The 25,703-nt window shown below is 42.8% G+C and overlaps 1 protein-coding gene across 3 annotated transcripts in view; it reads left to right on the top strand.

The window, feature by feature from the left end:
- Positions 1-25,703, top strand: part of LOC136431075 (E3 ubiquitin-protein ligase TRIM71-like) — an 88,272-nt gene that overhangs the window by 26,441 nt on the left and 36,128 nt on the right. Inside the window, exons 1-2 of one of the 3 annotated variants that reach the window (XM_066422291.1) lie at positions 7,375-8,111; positions 19,580-19,669. In XM_066422291.1, coding sequence (XP_066278388.1) covers positions 7,987-8,111; positions 19,580-19,669 — 215 coding nt within the window. In that variant the 5' untranslated portion in view covers positions 7,375-7,986. Of the gene's footprint in view, positions 1-7,374; positions 8,112-19,579; positions 19,780-25,703 lie in introns of those variants that run through there. The other 2 variants (XM_066422294.1, XM_066422293.1) reach the window with 2 other exon arrangements.

Genomic DNA, 25,703 nt, shown 5'->3' with positions numbered 1-25,703 from the left:
CATCCACCAATACCATGTCGTGGTCACTTATTCCAGGAACTACTGTGGTCTTTTCGATTATGTTTGGGTTATTAACTAAGACCAGGTCCAAAAGATTACCATTCCTAGTGGGCTCTTGAACTGTTTGGAATAACCCATGGTTATCCACTAAGTGCAGTAGCTTCTGTGCCTGTCCTGAATTGCTCTGAGTGTTATCTGTAGTGCTAGCATCCCAATTTATACCAGGTGTGTTAAAGTCTCCAAGGATGATCACGTTGTCAGAGTTAATTTTAGGTCCCATCTTACTTATGGACTTGTCCAGTTCATCCAGGCTATTGCCCTGGTCCGATGGAGGTCTATAGTATGTACCAATCATTAGTGGTTTCTTTCCTGCTAGTTGAGTCTGTGTCCAAATGATCTCACAGTCTGTGTCTAGATCTGGCCTGTGTGTGACAATCAAATCATCCCTGTTAACCTGGAATACACCACCTCCAGGGCCAGTTTGTCTGTCTTTACGGTGAGCTATGTAGTTGTCAGGGAATATCTCACTGCTTGCTATGTCTTGATTGAGCCATGACTCTGTGCCTGCTATTATATCTGGTTTGTACGTGTCAATTACAGTGTTCTCCAAAATCAGTGTTCTCCAAATAAGTCTTCTCTTTGCCACTATCTGTACCTGTCCATGGTGACTAGTCTGGATCAAAGAGATATAGAGGCAGCAATTGCAGATATTTTCAAACCATAAAAGCATAACAATGACATGATCACTAAGTTAAAGGTCTGTTAATGACAGCATAAAAAGAAGTAACAGCAGCTACATCTTGCGTATAGTTAATGGCAGCTGCAGGCTGACTGCATGACCTTTCCATCCAGATGCCGGCATGATCACAGATCCACACTGCCTTCTGATGATGCACCAAGGTGTGAAGCTGCTAGGGCTATCATCACACCCAGCCTGGCCTATCAGTGACAACTGTTAGATCTACAGGTTAGGTTCAAGGCTTTTCCCACTGGTCATGCTGTAGAGTGATGTCGACAGGCATGAGGGTGAAGCTACAGCAAAGAGATAGGGTCAAGTCTGAGGAGATTCTGTAAGGGTCAACGGGCCAGTGTTGATGTGTCCAGTGTTTTTGGTACAGTACATTGTGTTGGTACATGATCTTGTTGGATTGGGAGAACACTTTTACCCTGTTCGATTCTGAATATTGCACACTTTTCTTCTGCTGTGTTCCTCCTGCATACCCGCCCCAGTACCTCATGTCAGCTGTTGAAAGTGTGCTTGATTCCCGTCTGCCCTGAAATGGCATCTCACATTGGGGTTTACCGAATACCTGAATCAGTTCAATCCTGCGCTAATGTCGACATTGACGTGCCAGGAACCCCAATGAGATTCGCAGCCGATATGCAGATAAAGTTCCGCTTTAATCAAGCTTACTGCAATCAATAGAACACAATCAGTGTAACGTATGGAGGGTGAAATGGATGGCTAGCTTTGCTACCTATCACATGTGTAGGCTGGCGCAGATTGAGAAGGGGAGATACCATTGCAGTAATTGGACAAAGACAAGCTAATAATGCCAATACAGAGGCTTATCACACATGGTACTGTGCCTCTCTATTGTTTTGGTTTGCTTTGTATAGTCTTTGGTGACAAATCACACCATCTTTTTATCACAATAGAAATAGAACTATTGCATTGAATTTCATTGCAGCATTTCTATGGACCAACAGATGGAACATTCTACCTAAGATTTAAAGTTTAAATGATTTGTCCGGTTTTACTGAAGCAGGTTCAGATCTTCATGAAGCCAGGAACCATTTTCATTTTACAAATCCATGATAGGTTTGACAGGTCTTATCAACTGTAGCACTAGCCTTGTTTTGTGCAGAATTACTCATGTGGATGTTCATGTAAAGACAATTTCCATGTGGAGGAGATATCAAGAATAATGAATCTAATCCAAGAGACAACAAATTGATCTAGAGAGGCCCAACTCGAGGGTGTGGTATTCACAGTCTACCAACCAGAACAGTTGCATTGTGTCACTCTGCAACCGGACCTTCACCCAGGGAGCCATTACAGCAAGGTGATAGCGTCAGTGGATGATGTCATTTATTCCTTAATGCCTTTCCAGATAAGTCTATAAAACCTGGAGGCCTCAGGGATGGCGGTGGGACCTCAGGCATAGATTTGACCGGTTCTTTCTTGTCTGGTCTGCAACATTGGTGGATCTTGGCGTCTGATTCTCTGTCCAGCTTGAATCTGAAGTGTGAATGAAGGAAATGAGTCTCATTCTATGATTATTATCATAACTGATCGCATTCTGAAACAGAATAACCTAATGCAGGTATGGAATCGGGGCATGATTGAATTGGCTTAGCACCCAAGTAGCTGGCAAAGTATTCCATTACATAATACAACCTTCCTACTTAATGGTTTATGTCAGCCTGGCACGTGTGTAAACTCTAAATCAGTAAAATCTGAACTTGAACAGATTGGGAACTATAGATCTTCTGCAAAGTGATGGCACTTAAACTGTCTCCTGTTTAAAATTCCATGGGGGATGGAGGGTGGGAGATGCATTATTGAACCATATCTCAGTTCACTCCTTCTGAATATTTCCAGGAAAAGTTCTTCACCACCAACGCCATTCAGTTCTGATTGTCATCGCAGATCAAGAAGGCAATCTTTTTCTGTGCTATTTGGCTTTCATAGTTGATAGATGGATCAAGCTGGCTCGTGGCTAGACTTCTAACCATTCATCTATAGGTTCACCATGCAAACAAAAGGAAACTACACAAAGTGGCCTGCATCAGTTCAAGCATCAGAAATATGTTTTATTTTTGAGTCCAAAACCATGCAGATGGATGTCATCCATATCGTCAAAAGCCCCATGTCTCAGCCAGCGTCAGGAGGACTTGGTGATGTCATCAGGAATGCTGAGGAGACATTAGTGTTTCTGTTTTCACCTCCTCTCCATCAGTGATCCCATCCTCACCAGCATTATCAGAAAACAAATGCACAGCATATAGATTATACATTTTGAAAACCCTTCAGGTTCAGGAAGGTAGACCACGGGCAAGGCTATTTTTAGACAGGTACATGTAGCTATGGTGCAGTCCATGATATACTGGGCTCATCTTATTATCACAAAGGGTGGTACTGTGCAAATATACCATCATTTTTCCCTTCACCAAGACTGTTTCTGGAATGAGATGGTGGAAACTAGCCTATGACCTGTAGCTGTGCACAAGAATGGGTGGTAGGCCTAAGCAAATAGAATAATGTTTCTGGGTCTGTCCGTGTGCTTGTGAACAGCATAACTCGGAAAGTTCTGTGTGGATCTTTATGATATCTGGTATGTAGGTAGACATAAGGAGCTCGTTTGCATGATTTATGAGCAAATGCGATGACACCTTTAGCGGTAAGTGACGGTAATTCATTACTTGAGACTTGTGCAATACTAGGTGAAGATGAACATCATTAGATGCAGATTATGCAAATCAGGGCATCATTATTTGTTCCTGCTTACCAAGCTGTGAATTGGTCCCCAGTGTCCATCTGATGATAAAACCTGTGCTGGATGATGGATTACAATCCTGCACAGGAAGAGTGTTGTAGTTGTGGTCATGTTATGACTTGGAGAACAAAGATGGTATCTTCCAGTCTGTTGTACCACACAAACAACAGCTACAATACGCAAAATGACAGTTACTCATCAGGCAAGCAGCTGGATAGACGTTTCTTGAGTAACTGTCATTTGGCGTATTTTATTACCTGGATGTCTAACCTTCATCGATGTATCAAACAGTTACAGTAGTCTTTGCTCATTACCTTGTCAGTGCCTCATTTCTTTGCGCTGCATTTTCTGTGAAGTGCATCTACCTTTCATGGCAGTTACTTCATGCTCTTGCAGGGGGTTCTCGTTTGAGAAAAAACGGTGAAGCCTTGTCAGAAATAGCGCAGGCGGTGTACTGGCGTAGTGTCTGCTGGTTGTCTTCTCTACAAACTGTCTAAGAAAGAACATGACGAAGGAAGATGATGCATATGGTTCAACTAATAATGTTTTCTTGGACCCCAAGCAGATTCAAGACATTTTGATGTATGATTATTTTCAAAACGCCAGGAGCACACCATCATTCTCCACCAGTTCTCTCCACTAACTCCCAGGAGATTGGGTTTGTATGTGGTTGCGTGCAGATTAAGATCGTATCGGGTCAAAGTTTCCGTGCTTGCGTCCAATTGTGTAGTGTTATAGGTTGTTACTCCAATCAAAGAAGACAGCTCATTTCATTTTAAAAGTGTTCCATTTAGAATGAGTCTAAGGGGTGGATGTAAAGCTCTTTCGGCCTGGGAGCCCTTCTACTCTATTTTCCTTCAATATCTACCTTTTCGTTTTTTGAATGTTGCTATTTCTCTACCCCGTTATCTTTTATATCGAGACGCCCCTTTCTACAATACTGGTTACTCGACGACATATGAAACAGCAAAAATGCGTCGCCATAGTAAGTGGAACAGTCCGAGGTCGTGACGCGAAGCGTGTAATGGTAATTAATAAGTGTCCTCATATGGCGTGCCAGGCGGCAATTATCGCCAAGGTAGCTCGGGGTTCAAGGTTTCTCCGTCAGTATGGGATCCTGTAGCTTCCAATTCCGTTTACACGGAGTCCTGGGCAACCAGAAGCGACACTGAAGAGTAGCATTACGGTCTGTCTAACTTCGTATACATGTCAGAGTAACTGCGATGCTGTGGACCTTGCTACAAAGAGCGATACAAAGCGTTTTTTCGGGTTATCCCAGCGGCTAATGTGAAAATGGTTTTAGCAGAAAGCATTTTCTACAGTGCTAGCACAGTGATATGTTACATCCCTTCGCAAAGCGCTTTCCATTCTTTGGTAGTTGCACATATAAGATGATATATAAGCAGCGTTAAATGATTATAAAACCAATCAATCAACTTGGCAGACATGAAACCCCGTGTATTAGGCGCTGTTACAGCAGAGTTACATGCACGTTACTTTCGATATTACCAAGCGCGGCCCGCAGGACGACACACCCATCCCTGCACGGCAGTCTGCAGTCTTGAAGAATGTCTCTCTTGATAAACATCGATTGATTCCTGCAGTGGGATGAATATTGATGCCGACAGCCAGCCGCAGATCTCCGGAAAACATCTGGGTTATAAAAGCCGGGGGCAAGGATGCCGCAGCCCGGGCGCTCAGATAAACACTCCGGCAGAACTAATGTATGCCTCGGGTCTGTACGGGATTCCGACCGGGAAAGTAGGCTGGCAACGGCACGCTCCAGCAACATTACCTCATTTTTCATACCTTCCTGCCGGTTTTATGATCCCTACATTCAACTGTAAGGAAAGTATACAAACACTGCAATCTAGAACTCGAGTTCATAAATTTCAATTGTAGTAACATCACTAGTGTATCTGGTTGCTACAAGATCATGATACATGTATTATCATATAACATAGGTTATGCCTGTCAGCGTGACTATTGACAGGCTTTCGTTTCTTGGTGTCCTGCACTCTTGCTGTTCTGCATCTATCCACGGGAGCTAAAAATCAGTCCGTCCCCTTGATCCGTGGAGAGTTCTCACATCATCAGAATTTCATCACGTACCAGAGAGACGTGCAAGCCCTTTTATGGCCAGATTAAGAGCCACTAGTTAACCTTTTATGAGGAGACAGTGCTGATTTGATATCTTGGCTCTCGGATTCGCCCACTTCAAATTTTGTCTACATCAAATCAATCTCCATTGGTCTGTAGACTGACAAACTGCAAAACGTACAACCCCGTTTTTGAACTGATGTTATTTCAGGGGGCGAGAGCGACTGAAATAGAACAGGCACTTGTTTGAATGAGATTATCTAAAGCTGAAGGAGAGCTGAACACTGAGGAAATATTGTTCTTAGTCACTGAACCCGTCAGATTTCAGCATCGACTAGATAAAATCTCAGCTGCTGGACTAAACATCACACTGAACATTGTTGAAAACAAAGAAAGGGGGAATTATAAGTACAAAAGATTGAGGTGGGAAGAAGAATGGTGACAAAAATGATTAATGCAAAATGTGTCTGTGGAGGACCACGTCAGTTAGTGTCACGTCAAGGAAAGCAAGCAGTTGTAAGGTCATTGTTATTTGTCAACCAGAAAACTAACTACATTCCATGACAAAACTAGCATGACGAGGAGAAACATACATTTTGTAGCTAGTCGGTTCGTCAAACTGGGCTGAACCAGTCCAGTAGTCAGCCCAAGGCAGGGCGATAGGCTGTATTATGTATGAACGGATTCAGAATCACCCCAGCTCTGTGTAAAACCTGGAAGTTCTACTCGTTGGGAATAGTAATGCAGCTCGTGGGATGCGTTCTTACAGCGGAAATTATTCCTCTTTTGTCACAAGTAGGTCACCGAACAAAGCCGCTGGCCCGCATTATTACAGAAGGGCCATGTTAAATAACGCCCAGAACCAGAGGTATCCATGTACACGTAATTTACCAGTAATATCCCCTGAGACGGGGAAGTAACGTTAATACTGTACTACAAAAAGAGCTATCTAGTTCATACAAGAAATGCAAGCTTCTTAAACGGAGTTGTCGTCTTGTTTCATGTTAAGGAAAACACATTTCAATAGATTTTGATATTTCAAGAAAATACGAGTATCATATATGTCAATTAAGATTTCGATATATAACGTATCATTACTATTATTTCCGATCTTTGAAACATACTTGTCACTTATTTCATTAATTTGTCATTGGCGTTAAGTCTATATCATTTGCGTGAAAAGATACGCGTTGCATTAGTCTTCGCATATAAGTGTTAAAGCCATCGTCAATATGCGTACTGTATCATGATCCATTGTACTGAATTACCGCGATTTTTCGCTCACCTTTGCGCTATTTAAGTGTTTCATACTAAATATCAAAATGTTTTTAGTTGTCATTCCATGGTACAAGTCAAGACAATATACGGCTGAAACCTCTGCAAAGCGAGGTTTGAAGCCTGGTTCGTTTGATATACGGGACAAAATGGTTCGTATAATATAAGGAAAAAACTGGACAGACGGGACTTACAAAAATATCCCTGGGGAGACTGACACAGCATATGACACAGTCACCTATTAAATCAACACGTTAAATTAGAGATATAGTTACAATGTCGAATGGCATGAATAAACAGTTGATTAATACAGCGCGATCTAGAAAAGCCGGCGTTGTCAGTCTTTGTACATGTTCGCCCCGAGACTGCGCGAATGGTGTGCTCCCCTGTGGGGCAGACAAAAGCACTCTCCAAGTTCGCGTTGTCACCCTTGCCATGCTGGCGTGCCCTTACCCCGCCGCACGACCGTCAGGTTATCGATTCTTCCATTTATTATCAGTTCCTATCGGTCGATATCGGCCTGTGATGAATATTGATGTTGATGCCTTGAAGGTAATGACGTGGCAACACCCCTGGTTTTAATTGATAGGGGGACCAGATTTATTCTACAAGCTGCAGAATGAATAGAGGATCCGAAGAGGCTCTGCCCCAAACTGGGCAACGCCTTCCGCCCCAACGGAAAGGAGCCGCTTTCTCGTGATTTCACAAATCACGCTTCCGGGACCCACGCGAGAATCTCGTCCGCGAAATGGCCGGGGGAGCCTACGCTGTGCCGGTGCTGACGTTCTATTGTTAATTCTTTTCTTGTAAACGTCGGAGAAAATAATGATTTGTCGGCCAGATGGATGTATTGGGCCCAGCTACTGTGGTTCTGTTTATCGGCGGACGGTTCCCGTGCAGGTATGATGTGTGCTGCAGTTCTCCTGGCGCATTCTCCGGCTTGCCGGCGCTCGGTCGGCAGGCGGCCCGCGCACAGCAGACACCAGAACAGGCCGGGCTCCTGATGCCGGCCGCCCTTGGCGCCCAGGACCGACCCATTCCAAAAGGACGCTGCTGTGCTGTCATTTCATAAGCTTTTCTCTGCCGTGTTGGATTAAAAAGTGCAACGAAAATGCCGCGTATGGTGAGGATAAGGAAACGGGACGACAAGCCGCCCCCACAGAGTCAACAACAGGCCCAAGAACAGACCACCGTCAAACGACGAGACACCAAAAAGGACGGTAAACCCTCCAAGAAGTAAGTGGTCTAATTACCACCGCTCATGGTCCCGCACCTTTGGGGAGCTTGAATGAGAGAAAAGAGGAGAACTGGTCACGGGACCTGCCGATGGCTGTGCATCAGTTCTTTCTTCTTATTGTTCTGTAACAATGTAGCGTATTTAATCCTTAGGCAGGACCTTACTATGCTATTTGTAAGCCGGCCTAAATGATGAAGATGAAACGTTTAAGTGGGAAAACGCGTAGAAAACCCCGAGTATATTAGTAGAGGACCGGTACCCCAGCTGAGTTCCGCATGGCGGTGTGTTCTAGCCCCGCCCCTAACGTTACATCTTCTGCACTTTGATGGCGATATTTTGGTGCAATCGTCTGCTCGAATACCTCATAGGCTGACCGAGATTTTATGTGCCTCTTTTCCATCTACCTGTCGAAGATTTGTGTGTTTTTCCATGACCTGAAGGCTCGACCTGCGAATGGCAGATTTATGGTTATTTGTTCTGGTCTGGAGGACATGAAAATTGGTATATTAAGACATTCTGACCCTTTCGTGACTAACGGTCTTACAGGGGGCGTCAGGACAATCACCTCATCACAAGATGACTTAAAAACTCAATCAAACAACAACGTAATGTTGAGTCAGAGTTTTCTTACTAACCCCAATCCGCAAAGGGTGGGGGCACCGGCAAAGGTAATGGGATTTGTGTCGTCGTGGTAGGAAGGATTCTGGAGAAATCCGATAAATTTGGGGTGCCTTGAAGAGGCCTAGGTAAGCGCGAGTGCACGAATTCGTCCAGTTAATTTGCGGGTACGTTTTCTCAATACCTGCGGTTACATTATGTCAGACATCATACGGTGTTAAAGGTGTCATTCCATTCACATGTCTAATTTTCTACCGTCTTGCGCACTGATGAAAGTTAAGCAATGTCTTGTCTTGGCGACTGTCCAGACGAAGACGTAAAACCTTTCAGTCTTAAAGAAAGGGGACCCAGGGTATAAGGGGTGTTTTAGACCAAGTTTGTCTCCAAGACGAACTGTTTCGATTACTGAACGTTTAGCTGTTGCGTGCCTCCTGAAATACGATAGGGTATTCCGTCAAGAAAATGTCCGAGCAGAATATCATGGATCTCGCGGATTTTTGATATCTTTGTGGTTACCTTAAAGTGCCCTCCAAACCACAGATGAACGAGCACGGATTTATCCGCTTTAGCCCCAAGGGCCAATTAGGTCTCCGAACTATTTCAGAACGCGGGCTCAATAATGTAAGGGTTCTGTTAAAATCTTATTCTCAGTAAAATCTTTAACTGAAAAACCAAACACGAATGTTCGTCTCCTGCACTTTGGGGTAATTTCCTTGCGTTGCAAAATTATTGAGCTTTAGTTTTTTTTCTACATCCCCGCCACTGGCCAATCAATACCTCTACTGTGGTGTATGGGACATGACGTCAGGGGGGTGCTTTCGGAGCAGTTGTGGGCACAAATGAGTCGTATAAAGATTTCATGCGGCGTGGAGGCACGGTGAAGGGAGGGGTTTGCTCGATAACTGAACCAAGCTGTCCCACACCAAGGCGGGTTTCGCCCCACCGTGGGTTTTCAGCAAACTTGAGATGTTGTCTGAGTCTTCGTGCTTGACTGTGTGAGGCGTGTTCATTAGCTTATCAGGCAGGTGCAGGAGAGACTCGTCACCCCCCATCACTCAGTGCGGTAAATACCTACAGTGCGATAACATCACACAGGAGCCGGCTATCTCTTGTCTCTCAGGGAAACACTTTATAGCTGAGCACAAAGAAGTGGCTACAGGTTACCGAAGAAACGATAATGCGGTGCTTTGGTCAGATCGCCTCTTGGTGCAAACATAGATCTTTCCTCTTAATGTGACCAGCACAAGCCCGCGAGTTTTAAAATGAATATGAACTCAATATCGGGACATTATTGCACCAAAAAGAGCAAATTATCAATGAATCACAAAAACGCCGTTGTTCACATAATGTATTATTCAGATGACCGGGCTATTTGCTATCTTTTACAATTGCCCGTTAACACGAAGGACTTGGTAAACGGACCTTGGGGCATTGACCTGTGATATTCCTTCAGATTTTAAGAAATCCTGTTCTCACATTTGAAGTCATGATACACCGGACCAGTGTAGGACCAATCTTTGTCCTAACTCCAAGACAGTTAGAACTGAATACCGTTCAGATTGTTCTGGATTGATTGCAGAGAATGACAAAACATGTACCAATTACTCTTTTAACTTTTTACCATATCTATTCTTGAAAGAACGGCGGATTTTGCCAACAGAGCAAAAAAGTACTAGCAGTGTCTGACGTGTGCTGGCACACGTGAAGTATTATTGCGATGGGCTTTCCTTGGTGCTGATATCATGATTGTTGTTGTTCCACTGTTTGTGCATATTATATACCTTGCGCAAGCTATATAATCTGGCAGGATACACAAGTAACATAGCTGCACACGCCGTAGAGCAACAATAGCCATGATTTAGTCCCACAGTGTAAGATAACGGCAATCACATCAACCAACCAGACCAAGGAAACCTTACCTTCTAGGAAACTAATCTCGAATTGAAGATGCCCCTATTGTCCCACCAGTATACATGTACTACAGCAGGTCGCCAGTAGAGCGGCAAATTCAGAACACTAAACAGACGACAAGCGGTCTGTCATCTCTTCGTTTGGAAAATTGGACGAAGTTTATGCCGTTAGTGGCGAAATCTATGTTTCCTGCCCTTCTATGATTGCGCCTGCGTGCGGTGCGTATAGTACAGACCACGAAAGCACGCCCCAGAAGCCGAAGGACGTCCTTATAATGAGGAGGGGGAGGCATTAACGACTCTTAAAGTGATGGCGCCAGTGAGTGCCTTTATTACGCGCCTGCTAGTGCGGACGCAGCACATTTACAGGCAGCGAAACAATAGCCGGGCCATTTATATTCCGCCTGGAGATGCCTTAATTGTCTCCTTATATGGCCAAGCCCCGCTGGGTGCCATTTGCACGACACTGCTTTTGTTCCATGTTAAGCTCTGGCCTTGCATTTGCATGTGAAAGAGATGGCCGAATCTTTAAGGTTATATTCAAGAATAGAGAGTGATTTTACACCATTTAATGCCAGTGTTTACAAGCCTTGCATGAGGGCAATGACCCTGTTTGGAATACGTTCTATTTGATACATTGATTTGGATAACTATTATGACACAATTGCATGTAACGTTTTGTCTGGTTTAAACCAATGGAAAAGGGATGTCCATAACGACTGAATGAGATTTTTACCCTGTGTACGGTGCAGTAAGGGGAAAATGATTTCATTGTCAAAATAGATGATTATAACGATGACAGACATTTTCTGGTTCAAACCTATCAGATGTTAGGAACATTCGTAAAAAGCTGTCTGGACTACGTCTTTGTGACAAATGATGTCTGCAGACATAACTAAGAGGAAGGTGGGAAGAAAAAAGACTAGTGGGAAGAAAAAAGACTACAACGAAACGTACTAACACTGAAGCGCAAACATAAGGGGAACTCAATGAACTATAAGTCTTTCGGTACACGTAGGACTGAATATCAACGACTTTCTCTAATTTTTGGTCAATTTAACAAGCAAACGTACTACCGTACATGGAGAGGTCTGTGATTGGATTATTGGGTATAAAGCGAACAGTACCTGAAACCTCAGCACCCCAATACTCACCTCATTTACGTCATACCAGGAAACTGTGTTGAAAGATTAACAAGAGAAGGAGGTCAGGGTAAGGTCGATAACCACAGGTCGTACTGTTCTCAAGGAGGGTCAAAGGTGAGAGATATGTGACGGAGAGGTCGCCGTCTCTGCTTAATCGGTTTAAACCAATCGTTAGTAAAAGGGAACAAAAGTGTAACATGACTTAAAAGTATCAACGCACATAAAAGAATAGCGTTATCAGGTGTAAAGGACAACGAAAGGGTTTCCTATGCAATACCATCGCCATTACAAAACCCTCAGGTCAAAAGGCCGTCGAGAGATATGTCTTCTGACATGCCTGACAGGCCTGGTGTACAGACACACCGTACAGCACGTCCCATCGATATACACCGGCAGGGATCTATTTTGGGTAGGACGAACAACTCAGAAAATAGCGGGATTACTTCCATGTTAATTCCATTGATCAGTTTATTAAAGAAAAATTCTGTCAGACAAATTCCAACAGACTAAATTCCATACAGCATTTTCCAAAGATAATACTTCACGCTAACTGTCAAAAGAAATCCCCGGTCCCATTGGGTGATGATAACCATGTGCAAGTCTACTTCATTTATCTATTTCACAATACATATTGGTTCTATGTAGGACATGTATATCATAGTTATTTTGATTACGATCCAATGCGTCTTGGTTTTATTTGTTTGTGTATTAGGATACTATTTGTTTCTTTATCGATTGTTTCGCTTTCCAATTAACTCACAATAGTACCTTGACATATAACAATATTGATTTTTGGCGTTCAGCCAAATCATGTTGTGTCGTTCGCAGGTATAGGTGTAGTCTTGAAATGTCATGATTTTATGGCCTTCACAATGTACATTAAGCACCTTGCTAAGAATCACTTGAAATTGATAAATATTGTAAAAATGCAGCAATATAACCCATGTCATAAATCAATTTTGTTTCCATAATAAGTGCGAGACGTTACTTAAACGATAGCTTGATGACAATTTTTCCTAATGTAACCGATACTACTGCTTGTACGTTGCACCGAATCCGCGGTGACATATAAATCAGTCATTCTAAATTATCCTAGATATTTCTCCAAACTCGGCTGAGGTAAATTATAGAATAATCGCAGCTATGATTGACAGAAACACTGTTACTGCCAAATGACAGCATACATGAGATACATTGCATTTCCGAATACGGAACACCTTTAAGTAGTCGCAAGCAGGTTTATTTTCCGAACATCCCCAAGACGGCCCCTCGCCTTGTTGTAGTACCAGTCACACAATACGCGATGGGCCCCAGAGTCTCCCTGGGATCGTGTGTCAACCCAAGCCGCCGCATGCGTGCGATTCGTCCAATACTCTCGTCCCCAGAGGCTCCAATGTCAGAACCCTTACCGCAGTTCCGGCAGAGGGTAGGGGGTCAGAGTAGACCACAGTCGGCTCACACATAGCAAACCCGCCGTGTAAACATGAGGTGTTTATCGGTACACTCGGTCTGAAATCCCATGTTCTTTGGAGTTCTTTCTACTTCATTTTCTCAATTGGTAATGAAATGCCCGCATCTAATTTCGAAGTAACCTAATAGAGTCCATTCCGAGTCACCGCGAGGGTTTTATAGTAATATTTGTAATCATTTTGAAAAATTTCTAATAAAAGAATATCTGACTGACAATAGTTCTAAATTTTTCTAAAAGATCAAATACAAAAATATGAATTTATTTGAATTTAATTAGATGATTTAGAAATATTTTGAAAGTAACTGCACAAAAACCTCTTTATTTGTAATAATTTCTAAACATCTATGTGATTATTTAACTTTTAGAAATATTAACAGAAAATGGTAGAAAATGGTTAACAATGGTAGAATGGTGATTGCCCCCATAAATGTAGGTGCTAATCCGCCCCTTCTGTCTGCCTTTGTACATCTTTAGACTTCACTGCAGGACACTGCTCGGTCCTTTGTGGAAAGCATTCTTCCCTAAACTTCGTAATGATGTGTGAATTACTTTCTTCCCAGCCCTCTGACCTATTTATAGAGATGTTACAAAAAATGGTAGAAAATGGTAAGAAATTGTAAATAATTGTAAATAATGGTAGAATGCTGTTACCATTATTTAGAAACCATTGTAAATATCATATTCTACATCATGAATATTTCTTAAGTTGTAGAAAACTTAAGAAATATTTATAAAGTTGAAATCACATTCAAAATATTTCAAAAGTATCAAATCTCTTACACAAATAATAACAATAACTTGAAAATAGTTCTAAATTATGACAATAACAACCCTCGCGGTGTCTTGGAATGGACTCTATGCATCTATTGATTTTGCGTAATCTCTGAGATTCAAAAGATAAGGCTGCGCCGTGATAGGGATGTGGAAATAGGCTGGAGCGCACTTCGTCTTCGTTTGGTGTTAATGCTTCTACTTATATAAAGATTAACGCACCGTTAACTGGTGTTTATAACATCATCTGTCGCAAGGTGGCCTGGTGTTTATCGGTTTCCTTCCTCACCTTTTGTTGCTCAATAGCGAACAAAAAAAAGAGATGCAGGTCTTTGAGCAACAATGTTTGTTTTGTTTGTTTGTTTGTTTGTTTGTAGGTTGCAAATGTATGCAAAATACAGCGTTTCTGATTACTTATTCTTCAGACGTTAAAAGTTATTCCCATAATGAAAAAAGTCACTTTGTCTCGACATCTTGCTTTGCCTTTACATTACACGTTTTCAAAACCACCGCAGCCATTGTTGAGCATTCAGAACCAGTGATGTGTGCGTTAACCTTCTGGCATTCATCCAACACCGCTACTTGTAACTATCACGCTTCAACACTCAAGTATGGGGTCCGGCGTGGGCCGGCTGGAACAATGGCGGCGTGCAGTTTCCGCGGGTTTGGCGGACAGGCTGTATAGGAATCAAACACGGACAAAAGTTAGCCTGGAGGCCAGGGGACATAATTAGAATGTTTTGACAAATTATAAATCTATAATGCTTAAATTAGTGTAACATTGCAAATACAGCGCTGTGCTTCATTTACCAATGTCACCGAAAGAAAGGGGACAAAATGTTATTAAACCGACTGTACATGTGCATGTGCATGTGCATGTGCATGTGCATGTGCATGTGCATGTGCATGTGCTAAGATTATGTTGAGGTGAAAGAACAGGGTCAACGCGACGGAAAGCAGCAATCTGTGCATGTGTCCGACTATGTGCGCTTGACAGTAAACGGTCTCAGCATATTTATGCACCACCGGCTGTCCTTCCCCTAGCCGATCAATACAGCTTAAGTCCGAAACGAATACAACTATCTGTTTCCGACCACAGCGAAAATTTCTTTGCAACTCCCCTGCAATATCAATGAGCAGTCCTTGGTGCTGAAACAATGATTGTTGTTCTTCCACTGTTTGCGCATGTGATATATCTCGCGCAAGCTATATAATCTGGCAGGATGCATAAGTACCACAGCTGCGCACGCCGCGGAGCAACAGCAGCCATGATTTAGGCCCAGAATGTAAGATGATGGTACTCACGTCAACCAACCAGACTAAGGAAGCCTTATCTTTAAGGAAACTAATCACGAATTGAAAATGACGTACTAGGAGCTCTTGATTAAATTAGCATAGATTATGGTGAGTATTCACTTTAATCGTACATCTATGTACTATGGTTTGGAATGGTAGTAAGAGAAAATCAGTATGAATGAATATGGCCTTCAGATTTGACATCAACATCACAATATTCAGATGACGTCACCACGGTTATTCTATTTCAGGGGTGAGATGGATTAGAACCTCATTCCTTTTTCAAACGAACATTGTAGCATTTCATGGAAATAGTGCTTTCAGTTCTTCACTAACAATTATTTCCTGATCACGGTCCCAAATGGACTGGTCCAGATATTGTACGTAGTGGATAGGTGAATGCACCCTTTCAGTTGGTATCGCCTGACACCGAACGATCCCGCCGACCGGTCGATATCGCCTTTGGCTGATTGGGATTAACAGCTGAAGTGGTAATCTAACGACACATTACCTATCGATCTGTGAAACAGGATCTCTTAATGCCGAGATTCGCGTCAATATTGCCGCTCAATGCCACATCGGGGCAGAATTTGTGTTTAAACGCGACACATCAGACTTAGCCAATCGGCTATCTGCCGGCCGAGACGGTTGCATACCTGTTCCAAACTTGCTGTATCATTTTGAGCCCAGTTGCACCAATTATGCGGTTTTGTTACCTCATGTAGATAATGTCATCAAACTGCAATAGTCGTGCCAAATACATATTTATACGCCGTACAAGTTATAGACGCATGTACATTAACCGAACGTCGGGTTGTCCGTGACCGACTCGATCCTACAGCCTAAATGATACAAAAGAATTAAATCTTTGAAGTTAAGTTCAATAGGGGATGATGTTTGTCGAACAGCCTAAAAAAAGAACAATGCATAGACAGGTCTGCTATAGCGCTATTGACTAAGGCATATATGTACATCTGATTTGCTACCATACTTGGATCATCAACCTGTCCACGTCTGATGAAGCCAGATGTAATAAAAAACCAAGAGGGATGATGCAATCGCAACATGTGAGGCACCCGCTGACATGACCCATAACTGCACTAGTCTGAACAAGAGCGTTCTCTGACCTAAGGTTCTTGGAACAGGCCATCAATAACAGGGGGCAGCGGAAGGCGTCATTAAGACGATACTCCCTGGGGTGGACCAGCACGACACGTACGGAGGTTCCGTGTGTGTTATGAAGACACATTCCATTGTTCACAGAGGAAAACCACTGATCAGGAAGAAATGATATCCTCCTCTGAAAAAACGTTCACAGAAAAGAGTCAATTGGATTCTTTGACTGAATGAAAGTTGACTTTGAGGTCGACTTTCTTGCTCTGACATGATCCTCCGACCCCCCCCCCCCCGCGCCCGTGAGAGCGCCTCCGGGAACAAAGCCGGCTAACTGCCCCATCATTGACCTATTCGGACGCTCTACCGTGACAGGTGTTCAAAGATCAATGTTGATTTGGCTCGTGACGTCACTCCTTCCATCCTCAGTGGCGCCGACTGAATGGTCACGTGGTAATCCCAACCAATGAGCTACCCTGTTGAGATCCGGGTAACCGACAGCCCTTTCCATGATCATATGCTAATTTCAGTCTTAACCAACAATTCTGAATATAGATTCAAAGAAGATAATCAATTTTCAAGACTTGGGCGGATTTTTGAAAACGAATTTGAAAAGCAGAAAGATCATATTCTGCATGTTTTACTTTTCCAGTACTTACTCTGCAGTGCGGTACATCCCATGCCACCTGTCAATAACAATCCTTCCCATCTCTATGTAACGTTACTACATACATCGGTCATTTGCGAGAAGAACAAAACAAGTATGAAAGAACCTGTAAAATCATATTTACAATCGACAGTAGCTCTCGCTCAATGATAAGGACTGTACAACCAGGCTATGTTAAGTAAGAAAAAACAGTGCTGTGCATGTGAGTAAAGCGGGCACATAAGAAGATGCTAACGTATAACAAATCGACAGGAAACGCCATAAAAATGCCTTCATGTCCAATAACATGGCGGTCTGCGTGAGCCTATAATGTACACGTGTCCTGACCGAAGGTCATCCCTTACATATGTCCGCATCTTCGTCCTGCGAAATAGGTTAAAGGGGAGACGGCGCCTCACACCATCTCAAGCCACTGGTTTACGGTTTCGGTCGACTTGGAATGGGGTTTGAACGCAATTATTCCCATCCTTTGAAGCATTGATCTTAAACTTCTCTCCATTTTTGCACCGTATCAGTCGAAATAATCAGAACGCGCAAAAATAGTCCTGGGACAGGGCATTAATGCACTGTGTCGGTCTTCCTCGGTGAAATAAAAAATACATCTTTCAGTGTAACACGCCAGCTCCGTGGGCATGGGGCGTCGGCTGCGTATGTTTCATCGAGCCGTTTGTCACGCCCAGGGCCTCGGCAGGATATCTAACTACGTTGCTACAGGCTGTAAGGCGAGGCTCTTATAGACGTATGACGTATCTTAGAATAATACAGAATTACCTTCCTTGTCTGTGGTGAATAATGACATAAATGGTTTGTCCGTTGGTGTGACTTTGAATGACGTCACTTAGTTTTTATTTCATTGTGGCACTAGCTGTTGATGTCGCATATTGCGAAATTGCAAGGTTGATATTTTGCAAGTCACGACGTCGACAGCATATTTCCATTCACTTACACGTCGAAGCGCCCAATACTGTTGAGAATGGCAAAATGCAATTGATGTTTCCACCAGAAAATGTTTCACAGCGTTCATATCGATACACATCTGTATGCCTATCCTATATATTCTGTTGCATCTACCAACATACTGCTACTCTGAACAGAGCTGGTAGCATTTAGATAACGTGAAGAGCCCTCTTCCGGTTCATCTTTATATTGCAGGCTTCACACAATCAGGACTACAATAATATACTAGTCCTTATCGCTTTACTAAAAAGGCACATACAGAATGTTTGACTTTTCATGTTAAGTTTAACAAAAGCCCCATAGAATATTACTGAACTAAGATAATCTCAGAACAATAGGAACACCAGCTGTATTTCTCTGTAGTGAAGTAGAGAAGTAAGGTAAACTGGAACTCGCTCTTTAAGGTATAGGAACCTAAGTGGAGATCTGCTAAGCTTACGTCATTCTTGTTCATTGATGAGTACACTTATCACATTGCTCGATCAACTAACCAACTCATTAACTTACAACTACTACTTTTAAGTCATTTAGTCATTTTAAATGTTCATTGCAAAACCTTTGTTGTCAATTCATGCATTATTCTCAGTTCTCACTGCGAGCTAGACGGAATGTTCCAGAATCAAAGTAAGGCCGTGTTGATTTGATTATATGGATGACATCCACGCGCATCAATTTTCGTCCGTTTCCAAAAGAAAAATCCCGCCATACTGTAAGTAATACAAATCAGCTGCAAAATGAGCAAATACATGCCATAAGTTGCCAAAAAATATCGGAAAACGGAATCTTATGTCGTATGATACCAAATCCAAAGTCAAAGATGTGAAAGAACAGAAATGAAGAATCTATTATTCAGTATTTCATACTCTTTGTGTTTATTTGTTCAACCTTCCTGACTACTTAGATTTCATAATGAAGGCAACTTTTTTTGGCCAACTTATTTTTTATTCGCACGCTTGCATCGGTTTTGGGGTTCCCAGAGGATGTCATCCATATAATCAAACAACCATGGTCTAACGAGTGTAGCATTCCATCCTGGTATGCCAACCTTACTAACCCGGGACGGTTTTATAGAGGGGAGTGACTGTGGAGCGACAAGACGGTCTGTTCCTGGGTGTGTGGGCGGGTGGGCGTGTGTATAAGGGAAATGAAAATGTGGATAAAGGTCAGTTGAATATTACACAACTGAAAATGAATACGGTGGGAAATCTATCCTGGAACCGCCGTCTTGTCCCTCTACTATTCTTCTCCCCTTTATGAAAGCGACCTTCGGGCTGTTCTGTTGACTGATTTCTATATGTAAATCTGAAAGGGAAGGGATACAAAAAGTTTACCGACTTCCGCCTCCAGAAGTTTAACACTCCGCGTGTCTGGACCGATTACAAGAACGCCTTGTAAGGGGCGCCTGGCACACGGAGGGTTAAAGTCTCGGAACAGCCCTTCTCCACCCCTGTACCACCCCTCTCTCCTGACGACCCCTCCGGACGTTCTGGTGGCTGACCATGTTATCCTTTCCCTGCAGAACCAGCACTGGCAGTAGGCCCCGAAACTACCCCGATCTCAACGCTCTGCCTGCGTGGTGTAGTCGCCATGGCCTCCCCGACGTAGTGAGGTAGAGCAGTAGTTCTCCTATTGCATGCCGTGAATCTCATTCTCACCAGCACGACTCCATCTCCTCCACCAACCGGTATGCTATCCCGGCATTCCGTCACCTGCACACCAGTGAGTCACGTGACAAATGTGTGATGCGCACACACGCATGCTTCATGTTCATGTTGCACGTGCACATGTGTCATTATGCACCAAACATCTCTTTTAGCATTTCTTTTGATTATTTGCTTTGAAGTAGTGTAGTTTACCTTTTTGATATGTGACAGCACTTATGAATATCTATATCTCTTTGTGGAGCAGGCGTGATACCAGCATTAATGTAATATCAGACTTTATTCTATGAACGTTTCCAACGATTTTGACGGGGCAGGGTTGCTCTGGTGAAATGAATGGAGATGAAAATGAGCGTTGTCATTTTAATGCTGATTGATATCACGTCAGTTCCCATTTGTGACCCAGAAGCATTTACTGATTTATTTCTGATATGAAGGGTCCTAATGTCTTGCACGTGTGTGTGTGTTTGTCTGTCACTTTGCAATGATATAAAGTTGATGAGAGTTCCATGCCATGTATGTGTTCTATGTTATAATCCGCGCGCTGTCTATGTTGTGTACCTATCTGAAGTGTTAACGTGTATGCCTGTGCAGTGTACGAGGTGCATTCTGCTTGCATGGGGTTTTACAGTGACCTAGCTGTCTTGGCGACATAGAATGTTGATAGATACAGCTCACTTAGATGATGTATGGTAAACTAAATGGGGAATGAGTGCAACCGTACTTAACATGACATATAAATCATAAGGAAGAGACTGTTAAGACCTTTAGGTAGATGAATTTTTGAACAAAATTGATGTTGTGCATAAGCCAAAGTTCAAAGTCCATGCATTCTTTTTTCAAGAAAGACGTATTCAAGACGGACTGATATATCTGAAGTAGGTGGAAGCGGCGTCGGTGTTCACGGTAATGTGCAAAGCCTAAAGAAAAATAAGGACCGAAATAACTTTGTGCCAACACGTTGCTTGGCAAGCAAACGTACCGCAGAATATGTCGGACTGAACAAATCCTTCATTTCGTATATCCGGGGGAATTGGATATTTGATGTTAATATGTAGTTCCGCTAATCTACATAGCATACCTTAGATAGACATTGCTGAAGCTGCATCAGATGCACCCCCCCCCCCATCTGCTGTCCCGTCATGCCCTTCGGGTACCTGACCATTTGGCATTTTGTCACCTAAACATTTGGCCCTTGTCTAAACTAAAAGGACAGATTAGCTTATCGCTGTTATAAAAAGTAGAAATCAGCATATGTCAGCACGCTTTCAAAGTGGATAAACTAATATTCCTTTGACACTCAGGAATAGGTCAGAGGTCAATGTGGCAGAGTTGCTCATGGATCATCATAAGCCTTGGGCATGTTGCTGTTGACATTTCCTTCTTGTGTCGGTTTCACTTCTTGTATTGCTCCTTTGTTGACACAAGGGTGGGAAGGAGAAGATGAGGGTGATAAGGCGATGGTCTGCGCGCTTGAGCCCATGGAGTTTTCCGCCTTATCTTGACACTGTGAGACTACTTGTCCTGATATGACCCCCTCAAACTGAAACTTGAAACCAAACGTTTTGCATTGTGGTGTCATTTCCAATGGCAATGTAGGCATTTGAAAGATGGCTGATATCATAAGATGTGATCGTCTGTAACTAGTCTATGTCATATTTTGCTGATAACGTCTCAGAATTTTTGTCCTCGTATGAAATTGTACCATCGCGGTCTGAACAAGTCTTGTGAAACCCCCTATATTGGTCCTCACAGCATTCGAGAAAAGCTTCTCTCCACGAATTGACATTTAAGCATAAGTTATTTCGCTAGCGTCTTCATTTATTGTATGTTTATAATGTACATAAAGGCTGAATGTTTACCTTGGATTGATTGAAAATGGCGTCTTATATATTTTCAAGTTCTTCTCGAAATATCAGCTCCCCCTAATTTTCAACAATTTCATAGGATTTAACGCTTAGCATATACAGCACTTATCTTTAAGTTGCCAACTATTGTTCATTTTACAAGGTTGTATGCCAAGATGAACTTTAACGTAATTCAGCCAGCGGACGGCCTTGGAGGCTGTATTGTATCCGCCATTTCCACCACCCCTACCGCATGTAGACTGTCTGTGCGAGCCGTGTCTCCCTATCCGCGCCCCCATTCCGTTGGCTGCGGCAATACGTCTTGCCGTATGTAATTTGACAAGGGAGGTCCCCTGGCGGAGATGGCTCTGCGCGAGAGATCCCCGACTGATGACTGCTGTTATTGATACAGACCTGTGTGTCTGAAACATGGCCACACAGCTTCCACAGGCCTCCGCATGTGTATATATCAGAGTGGAGATAAGAATTTGCACATGCAGCTGCCTTATGGCTGTTACGGTGTAGCTAAATTTGAACAATTAAATTGCTATACCATTCAGGGTTGCGGCAGTTCAAAAATGTTGTTCATGCTTTTAAATGTTGCGCTCATCTATGTATCACTTGGTCCAAAAAGGTTTATAAACCTCCTTGCCTAGTCTCATAGCGGTGACGCTACTGCATTGGGAGATTCCAATACATCTCGAAGGTACTTCTTAAGTAAAAGTATCACGTGCACATGGCTATTTCACTCGCGTACGGTCGGCTAGTCTATGGGTGGTACTTCAGCCCCTGCATGTATGCTTCGTAATTGGTGATAACCATGTAATGTGCTTTTACTGACTGGCCATACCTGCTGGATGAGTTGGTTGATGTATTTTCTTTTTTCTTCAAAATTCCCTATTTTCTCGTTATTCTGGTATAATGACATCTTTTAGCGCTATGAAGGTTCATCTTCCATGTCTCAAACACGATAACACACTGAAAAGCATATCTACATTCACATTTTCGATAAAAGTTTGACAAAAACATCCCTGTACAATTTGCATTTTCTCTTTGTCTATCCGAGGTGACTTACATTCCTCTATTGTCTTCTAGGATCTGGATGTATTAAAAGATCTTTTGAAAATGTAGGTCCGTGATCGATGCCTTTAGCTTGTAGAACTCGAAGCTGTGGCATGATCTGTTCAGCAACTTTCACAGTGACGTGAGTCTGCGTTTGTCACGCTGCGTTATGACATCACCGACGAAAACATGTTTTTTTTCCTTCGTTTTAATTTCTTTTTGTTTTGTTTTATTCACTAATTTTTTAGTTTCTGTAGTGATTCGCCCTATGAAATATTCCTTAGCCGCCAAGTAGAGAAAGCATGGAGAAACATAGGAGTGAACTGTTGGAATGAGCTTGTAGGCATCATCCGTAACATACTGCAATTTTGCACCTGATTAGCAAAAATGAATAGCGTCAAATAATGACCAAATCAGCCTTTGTGATTGCCCCAATACTACACTGTTTGTGATGTGATAGTATCTGACGGAGACATGGAGGCAAGAATGCTGCATTTGCTCGCAAATGTTTCTCTCTCCAGTCGTTTTCCCGTGTTCTCCGCAGCTCGGATCTCCCAGCCGGAGCCCCCGCGCTCCCTGGCAGTGTTCCGCTTCAGCTGCCCCCGCATATCGATTGCTGGCCGGTGGCACAGATGTTCCTTTGGTATTCTGCCGGTGATTCAGGGGCTGCTGACGAAGCGGGATTACCTCAGCAGCAGCAGAATAAGAGAGAAATTCAGTCAGTTACCTCGAACAATCCTGAAGAATGTCGACTTTTACCTGTCTGTTGAAAATAACAATTTTCATATTTTACATGGCGCTGACACTAACCATTGATTTAAGATAGCGGTTTGTTCACACGGATGATTCTGGTCTTTATGACAAAAAGGTCTTATTCTCGGATGTAGCAAACTAGTGAAAAATAGTACAATTATTCGTGGACTTTGATGCGTTGAATAAGAATGTGCTTTAGCATTGCTTCATGAGTCACCATGCTTAACTTTGGGTTTGGGCACATGTCATTTCTTCCTCCCTTTATGGACAGGAGGCGCTCTTTATTCATGATTTACTCGAGCTGCCCTCCCTTCTCAGGCGCCATCTTGAATATTCTAGTCTGCTACCAGCTTTGTTTTTCAGCACCGGCCGGTGATCTTTTTCAACATTAACATACGTCTTTGTCTTCTTCTATTGGCCAGTGGAAAATCAAAATGTCTCCAAACGATCTTCAGCAAAGGTTCATTACGACAACATGACCTTATTTGGTCTGGGATGGCTAAAACTCTAACCCCCTGCTGTGCCCCACCTTCCTCTCGCCCCCTATCGATCTGACACGAGCAGTGCAGTTATTCCGTGCCTTGAGAGCGCCCGGCAGGTGAGGGAGTGGTCGCTGCCGCTGGATCAATCGCTTTTCAATGGGCATTTGAGTGCAACCCTGTGTCAGGGAGATTCCATTGTACAGGCTCGCGGAGGGGCCATTTTTCTATCTATGTACAGTTTGCCCATTTGCAAAACCGCCCGGATAATTGTGCAAGGGACTCTACGTTTGCTATTCAGAGGAATCTCGTCGATCATTTTCCATTTGCAAAGGTACAATCCAAGAAACACAACTTTTAAATGGTTCCAACACGGAGTAGTTTGAACAAATCTTAGAGTGAAAGGACGGAATATGCCTAATGGCTAATTGTAGGGGAACTTTGCGCATTATCCTCCTTTCTTCTTACCCATCTTATAAAGTTATATAGCTAGCTATAGCTACATAATACTGGCTGAGGTGTGGTGTGCAAGACCATATCCGGTCAAATATGTATTATGGATGGGTCCGGTAGGTTAGAAGATGGCGGGAAACAACAAAGTGCATAAAGAGTTAGCTTAGGAGGAAGGGAAATTACCGACATGCAGTTCTGGGTCGTTCTCCTGTACAGGGCCCCCACAGCGCACATGGCTTGTTCTAGCCTGGCGCGGATGTAATATTGATAACCATATCATATCATATCAAAGTTTATTTGCAAGTACGTTGGCTTAGGAAACAAACATGTGGTAGAGATATGAACAAAAGTTTATGTAAGGTCACTAAGGACTAATTCAAATACTAGTGTCGGCTATATCTAGACAGCTTCTATGATAATAACAATAATGATAATAAGAATATCATATAGCAGCCCCCTTCCGACACACGGGAGCAGCCCAGGTACTGGAATGTGCCATTTGTCTACCCGTGGGTAGAAATTGATAAGGTCGTTTCCAATAAAGATGACGTATGTCCATAAGATCCTGCTCTCAGCTCTATATAAGATTGAGATGATAAACGTAGTTTTATCGGCCGGCATTTTGTACAGACTCTGTCCGTCTGTTTTCCTTATTAGATCGTTATGAGAAAAGGAAGCACAAATTTCATTACTACATTTCAGCGATAACTGATGTAGTTGGTTAATGTTATATTGCGGGTTTAACATGATTTATATATATACAGGTCTTGTGATGGATGCTGATACTTTATTTCTGTTCTGGCATTAATTCATGGTGGTGAATTAATCTGTTTTTTCTGACATTACTGTACCACTCAAACTACATAAGGTCACTTTTAGCTTTGAAAGTATTTTACAAACCTTAATTTCACCACGTTTTCAGACCTTTTACATATGGCATATTTTGCCTTAACTGCTAAATATATAGATACATATATAATGCATTTGAATCTCGAGATTTAAAGTAAGCAGAATCATATGTCCGTCTGATTTTGTAGGCTATATAACCGTGCTTATTCCCCACATAGAACGTCACTGTCCACAGCTTGCGTCTGGCCCTATCCGGACCGCGGTGGCGCAGTATTGATCTCGCCTGGTGGAAACCTCCTCTTATTACAACCTGAGATGTCTTTCATAAAACAGGCCGCCATGTTTGGGAGGACTCTTTCTCTTGGTAGATTATACGGATTTAGAGACTTTAGGGTGTAGAACTCTATGCTTTGTTAGCGCCGTTGCTTTTAGGTTAGATTTCCTGTCTGTCTGCTGTGTTTTCAAGGGTCACTTTAAGGTTATAGATACGCTATTACCTACGCATCATCCTTTAATTGCCTTGTAACGGTGCTGTTTAG

Source organism: Branchiostoma lanceolatum, chromosome 3, assembly GCF_035083965.1.
Source record: "Branchiostoma lanceolatum isolate klBraLanc5 chromosome 3, klBraLanc5.hap2, whole genome shotgun sequence".
NCBI lineage: Eukaryota > Metazoa > Chordata > Leptocardii > Amphioxiformes > Branchiostomatidae > Branchiostoma > Branchiostoma lanceolatum.
Note: the sequence above shows the minus strand (reverse complement) of the source record. Positions and strands in the feature narration are given on the sequence as shown.